General features: G+C 44.9%; 1 protein-coding gene across 1 annotated transcript; it reads right to left on the bottom strand.

Moving 5' to 3' along the window:
• Window positions 1-6,783: 6,783 nt before the first annotated feature.
• Window positions 6,784-9,814, bottom strand: GADD45A (growth arrest and DNA damage inducible alpha). Its single transcript, XM_016208766.2, has 4 exons — window positions 9,676-9,814; window positions 9,084-9,185; window positions 8,602-8,839; window positions 6,784-7,546 (listed from the first exon to the last, which is right to left on the bottom strand). The coding sequence occupies exons 1-4, from the start codon at window positions 9,717-9,719 to the stop codon at window positions 7,433-7,435; spliced, it is 498 nt and encodes a 165-aa protein (XP_016064252.1). The 5' UTR covers window positions 9,720-9,814; the 3' UTR covers window positions 6,784-7,432.
• Window positions 9,815-10,178: the final 364 nt, after the last annotated feature.

Raw genomic sequence — 10,178 nt, 5'->3', positions numbered from 1 at the left:
GCACACAGTACTTGCGGAACCTTTGATTTTGAACAGAAACTTTTCTGACAATTCAAATGAGTTCTAAAGAACCAAATTAAATTAATAGAAACAGAGAGGAGAAACTAGGTTAGTGGAAATTGACAAAACTTAATTGGATGGTGTCTTCCCATATTCAGTTCTATTGGGCTATGTAGTTTACCGGGGGCGGGGGGGTGTTCTTTTTTACTTAAATCACTCTCTAATTTACAACATAGCATAATTACGTAGAATACATACATATCACACACACATAGAAAACTACCCACTCGTGGGAGATGTTACAAATATTGAGTGCTTCTAGGAACTGAGCTAAGTGCTTTCTATGCACTGTTTCCTTTAATCCTCACTACAAACCTATGATATAAGCCTTGTTCATTTTCCTGTTTTATAGAGGAAATAACAGGTGTAGAGAAGTTACAAGAAATTCTCAAGTTCTAGCTAGGATCCAAGATCCAAGCCCAGGTTTTTCCTAGCTCTAAAAGCCCGCTTTTTTTTTTTTTTTTAATATATCTTTATTGATTTCAGAGAGAGGAAAGGGGGGGGGGAGAGAGAGAGAGAGAGAAACATCAATGATAAGAGAGAGTCATCACCTGGCTGCCTCCTGCATGTGCCCTGACCGGGAATCGAACCCCAATCTCCTGCATCCTAGGTCAAGGCCTCAACCGCTGAGCCCCGCCCCGCCGGGCTAAAAGCCCATTGTCTTAACTACTATACTCCATCTCTTTATCTTTGGCCAGTTCTGTCCTTAATAGTTACACAAAGAAGCAAAAGAAATCCGAAGACTCTCCTCCAGGTGAGCCACTTGTCAAGTGATTATTTTGAGGATGGCAATATGATTAGAGCATGGGGATATAATCAGGTGTTAAGTGATACTAAGAAAGTTTGCAGCGTCTCTGCATGAAGTTCTTTCTCAGGCACTTAATTGCAGAAAATATGTTAGCATAAGAGCACCCAGGGACACAAAGATCACTTCTGCCATGAAGGTTCTGAGATGAAAGAACAATTCTTAGAATTCACTCCTCCTGCTTTTTGTCTCCTTTAGTTTTCCTGAGGCTCTGTCCCACTGGTTGGATAAGTAAAAGATTAGACCCAATTAGTTCCACCCTCACGCAGGCTAACCTCTGCTGCCTGGTTGGCCTCTCTGAGATAAAGCTAGGTTTACAGAGGACTGAGCTCACAGTACAATTCTGAGTTTTTCCCCTTCCTTGCCGTGTGACTTCAGAGGTATCTCTTGACCTCCCTGAGCCTCAGTGGCTTTAGCAAGGAATTGAATTAATCAATGCTACAGCACATAATAAGCCAGAAAGAACTAATGGATATAAGAAAAATGGGAACTCCACTCACTTCTCCAGCTCCTACCTTGTGCCTGACATTGAGCAGTAAGTTGTACAAAAACAGGTTTTAATCATGCTGATCAGCTTCTTCCTGGTCTGGTCCAAAATGCCAACGCTGTGTCTGGCACATAAGATCAGCTCATCAGTCAGCTCAAGGCAGTGCTGAGAGCCATTCTGTTTGTGAACTGTCCCACCTTTCGTGGTTCTTGGGCAGTAATCACCTTAGTAAACTGGTGAATTTTCTGTCCCAGGTAGCCAATTGTTCTAGTTAGAACTCTTCCCTGGAAATCTCTTCAGCCTTCGCAGAGAAGTGTGTATTCCTCAGCTCCTGCTGGGCTGCCAGCAGGAAGACTGGAAGCTGATCAGTGAAAGCTCCTCCCTCCCACTCCACCTCCCTGAGGTTTGTAGAGTGAGTGGTTGTGTTGAATTTTAGCTGGGAGAACTCCGAGAGAGAGTGTGCAACATTCCTCCAATTTCCCTGATAATAAGAATTACCTGAAGTACTTGTTAAAAAACCAAATTCTCAGCCTATCCCAGCCCCACTTAATCTGAAGCTCCTGGAAAGAGATCTTGAAGCTGTATTTTAAGTAAACACCTTCAGGTCTTTGTTATTATCAGAACAATTTGAGAAATTCCGAGAGTACAAACACCTTGTCTTTTACACAGCAAGATTCTGAGCCCCAGACTGAGAGATACTAGTTGTTGGGGGTGAAGGGTGGACCTCACATTCCTAAGAGAATCAGAAAGAAGCCTAAGTCAGTCCAATAGGATTAAGTTTACAGTAGGGAGGGGTGAGGCCTGTGGCAAGTTGGGAAGCCTTTTATCTAAAAGGGAGGTGTCTCCTCTCACGGTTAGCCAATTAATGCCATGCAGAATGTGAACCCATTTTTGCCACATGTAGCAAATTTTCAAGACAATAGAAATCAGGATTTTTCTAAGAAATTTCTCTATGTTTAAAAATTGACAACTGATTCAAAAAAAATTTTTTTTGAACATTGTATAGGCCAAATTTATCTTGACTACCAGTTTCCAACCTCACATTAGGACATTGTGAGCCATAGTTTCATCTTTTCCTTGCCTCTCTCATGTTTTAAGTTATTTTTAAATGGCTTTTTATCGCCCAATGAGAAAAGCCTGATTTGCAGGGCCCTTCACGGTCTGGTTCATACCACCTTTCCCACACCACCTGTCATTAGAGAACGTGGATTCTAGAGCTAGACTGCCTAGGTTTGCATCCTGGATGGGTTTGCCACTTACTAACAACGATTCTGGGCAAATGAATCTCTGCTTATCAGTCTCTTCACCTTCAAAACGGTGCTAACAATAGTACCTACTTCTATATGGCTATTGTGAGTGCTAATAAGTTACTATAAGTAAAGGGTTTAGAACAGTGTTCAGCATGTAGCCCCCAGAAGCTAGCCCCAAACATGTTGAATTCATACCCTCCAGAGCTGCAGTTCCCCTTCCTGGAACACATGCTCTGCATGGTCCCCTGGCAGGTCTCTTCACCCCTCAGGTTCACTGATCTGGCAAAGCTCCCTGCCCCCAGGAACACCTAGGCCTTGAGTCTACCCCATCATCGCTTCTCGCCCCGTGTTGCAGGTGTCAGGCATCCCCACAACTGAGCACATCCTTGAAGGCAGAGACCTTGTTTTTTACGCCTGGGCCTAACAGTGCCAGGTACATGATGGGCTTTCAATAAACAGTGTTAAAGGAATGAAGGTGCTGAGCTTGATTTTCCTATTTCATTATAAACTTCTTAAGGACAAGCAATCCGATAGGCTACATCTGTGTCTTCTCTGCGGGATCTCAGCAGAATTATAAATTAAGTTCAGTCCCTGACCTATGATGATTCGACTTACAATTTTTCAACTTCATGATGGTGTGAAAGCAATACTCATTCAGCAGAAACCGTGCTTGGAATTTTGATCGTTTCCTGGGCCAGCGACATGCAACACTCTCTTGTGATGCTGGGCGGCGGCAGCCGCAGCTCCTGGGCAGCCATGGGGTCATGAGGGTAAACAACTGAAACTCCGCATTGAAATATTAAATGCATTTTCAACCTTCAGTGGGTTTATCCTGATGTCTCCCCATCGTAACTTGAGGAGCATCTGTAATTTGTGCTGTTTGCAAAATACAATGCTAGCTTCTGATCAGAGAGCTTACATTTACCTCACTTTATCCCCATATGCCATCCAGAGATTTCTACCATTTGAACTCCCATAGCAGTTCTCTGGACCTTTCTGATGTTACTTAGCACTTTTTTTTCTTTTTCTTAAAATATGTTTTTATTGATTTCAGAGAGAGGAAAAGATAGGGAGAGGGAGATAGAAACATCAATGATGAGAGAGAGTCATTGGTCAGCTGCCTCCTGCATGCCCTCCACTGGGGATCAAGCCTGCAACCCGGGCATGTGCCCTGACCAGGAATCAAACAGTGACCTTCTGGTTCATAGGTCAACACTCAACCACTAAGCCACGCAGGCAGGACCTGAGCACTTTTTTGGCTTTGGATTACATCTATCTCTGTACATGTCTTATTGCTTCACTAGACTATGAACTCCTTGAGGCCAGAGTATGTGTCTGACTTTTTGTAGACTTCAAAATCACCACCATAATCCCTTGCCCATAGTAAGCAGTCCTTAAGTATTTCTTGGTGGTCTTCATGAATACAACCTTTTCACAGAGTTTCTTATATTTATCTAAGGATTGTTAGAAAGGAAAAACATAAATTCAACTCAGTCTGCATGGTGTTAAATCATGCCATTGAGAGTTTTGTTCATTTGAAGGAAATACTTGTTATAGCTTAGTCTTTTACCATGTGTCGAATAAAATTTAACCCATATAGTTGAAAATTGAGAGAACAATGGCTTCAGAAAGGTTACAGTAAGGTATCTCAAACATGTTCTGGAAATGTTTCCAATTGACAGTACAAAAACAGTTCTTTCCTAGAAATGACCTTTTTTTCTTTAGCTGGGAAATTATGTGTTATAGGAGATTAGTTACCTTCATGAGTCCTTTCATTATAGAAGTGTAACTTATTGAGAGCCTTGGTTAATTGTAGAAAGAGGAGACAATGCTATTTATGACACTGAGGTGAGGTTGACAATGGGAAAAAGTGGGTATTTTCCACACACAACACACCTTAGATAGGTGAGGGGATTTTTGTTCCTGTTGTAACATTTCCACCAACTTTCAATAAGTGGGTTTAATGGCATTTAAAGCGACAACTGAAGAATATTAGCATAGATGTGAGGTAGGAGCCGTCCAGGTCATTGCACACGTGTTTACAATTAGCTCATGTTTCATGATTGGATTTTTCAATACCATATTAATTTTATGTTATGTTCAACCAGGAAAGAATAACAACAGTTAAAACTTAAAAACTCAAACAAAACAACAGCTTTGCATTAATTGTTGAGATTTTACTGAAACAAAACAACCTGAAGAATGTATACTATCACTTTGTGTCTTTAAGTACTATGATTGAGAATAGAGATGATAAACTCTTTTCCTAAAGTACATGTGATAAGCAACAGACATTTTTCTGATGCCATGAAGTTTCCCTGTTGCTCTCACCTAGGTTTTAGTAATAGACACACTATACTGAGCACCTATCATACGCCAGATAGTTTGCATTGACTAGTATTCCTAAGCCATTTATTTAGTCAACAAATATTAACTCAACACTTAATGCTTGCTGAGAAGTGTGCTAAGTACTGGGCTGTAATTCGGAATCAAACGTTAGTTCTTACCTTCAGGGAAGTTACAAGCTTGTAGGAGAGGCAACAACTCTGCAAGATGGGTAATTTTATCTCAATTTTACAGACGAGGAAAACGGGATGGGGAGGGACTACTGCTGGCCAATCCCCATGTTCTTTCCACCAAGCGGCTCTGCTTCTCTCCCCTGTTTTCCTAGTTTAATGCACTAACCTTTGCAGGAGTGTTTTTAATCAAGTAATTACAGAAAAGAATTGAAAATACTTAACTTCAGTGGGAAGGTAAAAACAAAACAAAACCCTCTGCTGTTTACAACTTACTGCCCTCAATCTTTTGGTAATATAAGAAACAAATATTAAATACCAGTTATGTTTTGGATTGAGGACTGGCTTACATAAAAGACAAGCCTAAACAAGGCCTAAAACCCCACATTTTTCACAGATGTGAAAAAACAGAAACTTAATTGCAAGGTGAAGGGCTCATGGCCCTTTGTTATTCATAAGCTATGCAGAAACTTGGGAGCTTTTTACTACTGGTTTGTTTTTCTCTCCTCTGATTTCTACTTTTTCCTGATTGCATGTAGTCATGACAAGGATGGGAGACAGATGGCAGGGGAGCCAGGGAGGGTATGGTTTGAGAAGCTGGCAAAAATCCTGTGGACTAAAGCTATGTTAGGTTTTGCCTTGGAAGCATTTTTGCTTTCTTTGGCTATCTCTACATGAGATTGTTGCAGTTAATTATCAAGTGATTGTTCCAGCTAAAAGATGATAGTTCTGCTGCAGCCTTTTCTTTCTTTTGCTCTTCTCTTCCATCCCTCCCGTCTGACATAATTTAACCAGACCCCTCAGAACCACAGCAGAAATGTCCAGCTGGAAGGCACACAGCTCTCAAAGGAGAAGAAAGGTACTAGCACTCTTCGCCAGGCCACTTCTCTATTTGTTCCCGAAGTACAGTTCTGCAAAATGCACAGCCCTGGACTGTTAGTCACTTCCTAATTGGCCTTCTTACCTACAGCCTCTTATCACAGTCCCCAGTGTTATCTTCCTAAAACACTGACCACGTCACTCCCTGCCTGAAGGCCTCTGCTGACTGCCCAGAGTTTGTAGAAGGAAACCCAAATGCCTAAGGGTAACACAGAATGCCCTTCAGTCTGAGCCTAATCACCCCACTACACGTTCAACCTTATCTCTCCCTATCTTTCTATACCAGGGGCACAAGCAGAATCACCCTTTGTTCCCTGAACAGGTTTTGGCCTTTCAGGCCTCCACACATTTACACAAGCTAGTGCCATTGCCAGCCATACCCTTTTCTTCTCTCTAGCTGGGGAAATAAAACTCATGTTTTAAGACCCACTTAAAAAATGATCTTTCCCCAGTAAAAACTTCACCTGTCTTGCAGGTAACTTTAGGCACTCTCCTCTTTGCTTCCTTAGCATTTTGCATATAAGCTAATGGTAGCACTTAAATCTTTGAACTGTAATTATCTATTCGATTTACAAGATCAATCTTCTTTTCCCTAACTGCAAACCCAACTCCTCTTAAATCACCTTTTTCTGACTTTGTGCATAGTGTAGAGTTGGGCATCAGTAAAATGCCTGTGAAATAAAATTATGCCCCCATGTCCAGCCCAAATGTTTAAAAGTAGAAAAAACATATACATGCATACATACAGAGATATATATCTATATAGAGACACACATATACTGTAGATCTGATTTCAGAAATTTTAATTTTTTCATATTAAAAAACTTTTAAAAAATAAAGTCCAAGTTAAAAGAAACAAAAGCACACATTAAGGAATAATGCAATTATTCCATACCAGTTTATTGTAGGTATTGTGTTTCAAAATTTATAGCATAAATAACCTTTCATGTCATAAAATAACTTAGTACAATTTATAATAAAACTTTGAGAATTTAACATCTCATCAAAATACAATAAAATATGGTTTTAAAATATGATTAACCCTTTTTCTGCTTTTCTTTTACTTGAGGGCATATAAACCCGAAATACCCAAACTACTGCACATTTAAACTTTAACAAAGCATATTTGGTTTAATTAAATGTAACTCAACCATCCTAAATTAATACATAGTTTGTTTTTCTTCCTGTGTGGTTCTTTGTAATTTTTGTTCCTTTTGACTTGTATTTCTGTTTCAACACAGTTTCCTTCTTCATTTTCACCTCTTTCCATCTGCAAAGTCATCTAACTTCGGGCCTCCAGAGCATGTAGTTGAACTCAGCCTCTTGACATCAGTTTCTGTAATCCTTGCATCAATGTAGGGAGTAACTGCTTGAGTAACTACAAAGGTATTTCAAAACTTCAGTGCAATTTGGTTCAGTTTTCATTCAGATGCCATCACCGTTCAGGGAGATTAATCACCGGAACCCACTGATCCATGTAGCGACTTTCCCGGCAAAAACAAATAAGTTGACTTAAGGCGGGATCCTTCCATTGCGATGAATGTGGGTTCTAGGAACAAATTTAGAAAAATAAATTTACTATTAAAAAAATCAGCATTTGCTAATAATTACACTTTTGAGAGGAAGACAGGTGAACATTCTATACTTTGGCTGTGTGACATGGGGACCAGTTACACCCATAAAAAATAAAGTTTCTTTCAAGTAGTCGGATTTCCTGCAAAATCACTAAGGGTACTTCTATACTAAACTGTACTCTGCAAAGTCTGAACTAATGCAATCCACTGAACCATATGCATATGTTTGCAAGACAATACTTATTCAGTTTTGCATGAGTATCATTCACAAGTCTGTCTTACCAAACTTGTACTGTGGTAGAGACCTGAATGAAACCAGAGAAACATTTTCATGCTATGCTCACAGAAATGAGAGTTGTATAGCAGTTCACTCGAATTGCCACCTGTTATCCTCCCAAAAGACAGAGAAGTATTTTCCAGGAGCAGCAAAGTTAGGCTGCCACTTAACTAGACCAGCCCAAAAGTAGTAAAAGACAAAAAGCTATCACATGTACCTCTGCAACCACAAGTTATCTACCTACCAAAGGTTTTTATTGGGGGGGGAAGTTCCATTTTAAAAAATGCAAGATTGCAAAGAAAAAATTTCCACTCTATCCTTTTAATGCATTTCTAGGGAATTAATAAGGTCTGCTTCCTACACCATTTCTATTTTTAGCCTTGACTGCCAGAGAATGAAGCTGATTCCTTAATGAGAGTGAGCCAGGAATTTATTTGGCTTTATCTAATCTGCCCAGTTAAAGGAATTAGTCACGGGAGGTAGTACAGATGTAGGTAGCGAGTAGCTGGGCTGACAGTGCTGACTCACAAGGATCTCTTCCGCTGCTGGCAGCCTTCAACGTGCTTAGACATGTTCTGTACCAGAGAAAATCCTGATGATGAAACTGGCACATCTCGGCTGAAAGTCCAGCCACACTCTAATGGGGCAAAGGCAGCCACACTCTTGACCCCCCCCCCCCCCCATTCCACTCGGCAGTCAGGCGATCCTCAGGCCTGGCTCGCCCGGACCGGCACGATGACCCTTCTCCCTCACCGTCACCAGCACGCAGTGCAGGTCGGGGGGCTGCTCTGCGCCCTCGCTCGCCCCGGGGCTCGCGTCGGTCTCCAGGAGCAGGAGCTTGGCCAGGCGGCCGGGGTTGCTGACGCGCAGGATGTTGATGTCGTTCTCGCAGCAGAACGCCTGGATCAGGGTGAAGTGGATCTGCAGAGCCACATCCCTGTCGTCGTCCTCGTCAGCGGCCAGCAGGCACAACACCACGTTATCCGGGTCCCTGCGGGCGGCGGGTGGGGCGGGTGAGCGCAGGGGCCACCACTAGCCCTCGTGGACGCCCGCAGCACCCTCCCAGGTCCTAGGCGTCACGGCCCGACCCGCTCGCGACCCCGGGGCAGGCACCCGCAGGCAGATGGGAAGCGGCAGGGAGCGACGCAGCAGGGAGAGGGGCGCCCAGCGCCGGCTACCTCCCCGGGTTGGGATGGGAGAGGGTGCCACGAGGGGTACGCGAGGGCCCCACTTACACATTGAGCAGCTTGGCCGCCTCGTACACCCCGACGGTGATGGTGCGCTGACTCAGGGCTTTGCTCAGCACTTCCTCGAGGGCATCCCCCACCTTATCCATCCTACACGCCGGCCGGAGCAAGGGGTCCATCAGCCCGGTCCCCCCGGGGCCGATGCCACCCGCTCACCCTGCACCGCGACCCTCCCTTCCGAGTGCATGAACCACCGCGCACTTCTGCTTTCTGCAAACGCCGGACCCCCTCACCCACCACGACTCCTCGCACACCGAGGCCGGGAGTCCCGGGAGAAGCCCCGAGAGTGCCACCCACCACCCTCCCCAGAGGGCACTGCCAGTCCCTGGCGCCGGGCGCTGCCACAGGCTGCCAGCTACAGGAGCCGCACGGGCAAGGAGATCGCTTCTACCCTTTGCAACGGCTCGGAAGGGTTAGGGGCACTCTCTTTTCGTCCCCTGGGAGGGTCCCGAGGGAGAAAGGCGAGAGGTGCCCTCTGCAAACTTTTACCAGCTCATTCCCCTGCAAGCCTTCCATAGCCCGGCTGCACTGGGGTGCACGCAGCGGGCCAGGGTTCAGGGAGAGGCTCCGGTAGACTTACCTTTCGGTCTTTTGCTCTCCAGCCGAAAATTCCTCCAAAGTCATATTGCAACTGCAGGTCCCCCACAGAGAGAGAGCGGCGGGGCTGCTCCTGACCCGGAGGGCGCCCGGGCGCCGGCTCTGCACTCCCTCAAAGGCTGCTCCAGCGCCCGCCGCCACCGCGCTGTCCGCCCCTCCCGCCCGGATCGCTCGCCGGTCTGCTCCCGGCTCCACGCCGCTCCACGCCTCGCCACGCCGGGTGCCGCGTCACCTACAGCGCAGCTGCCTCACAGCCACTGAAGGACAAAGGCCCCGCTTACTCGAGTTATCCTGCCAACTCCCAGCCAACCACCTCCCGCCTCATTTGCATACGCGCAGCCATTGGGCTATGCAAATAAGCATCGGAGACAATTTGACCCCGGCTCCTGGAACAAGGCTGAGGAGAGGAAGGGGGAGGAGCTGCGCGGAAGCTAGACGGAGGGGGGGGGGGCTAGAGGAGGGCGGGGCGGCGGGGGCGGGGCGGCG

This window comes from Miniopterus natalensis, chromosome 9 (genome assembly GCF_054644295.1).
Source record: "Miniopterus natalensis isolate mMinNat1 chromosome 9, mMinNat1.hap1, whole genome shotgun sequence".
Lineage (NCBI taxonomy): Eukaryota > Metazoa > Chordata > Mammalia > Chiroptera > Miniopteridae > Miniopterus > Miniopterus natalensis.
The sequence above is the reverse complement of the archived record's forward strand: the minus strand, read 5'-3'. Positions and strand labels throughout refer to the sequence as shown.

What these genes read in the sequence shown, in the direction of transcription:
- GADD45A (XM_016208766.2), bottom strand. Translation starts at nt 9,719, where the DNA reads ATGACTTTGGAGGAATTTTCGGCTGGAGAGCAAAAGACCGAAAG. An exon ending in GGAGAGCAAAAGACCGAAAG is followed by an intron (nt 9,186 to 9,675) that starts GTAAGTCTACCG and finishes GCCGGCGTGTAG; the next exon opens with GATGGATAAGGTGGGGGATG. An exon ending in GCGGCCAAGCTGCTCAATGT is followed by an intron (nt 8,840 to 9,083) that starts GTAAGTGGGGCC and finishes CGCCGCCCGCAG; the next exon opens with GGACCCGGATAACGTGGTGT.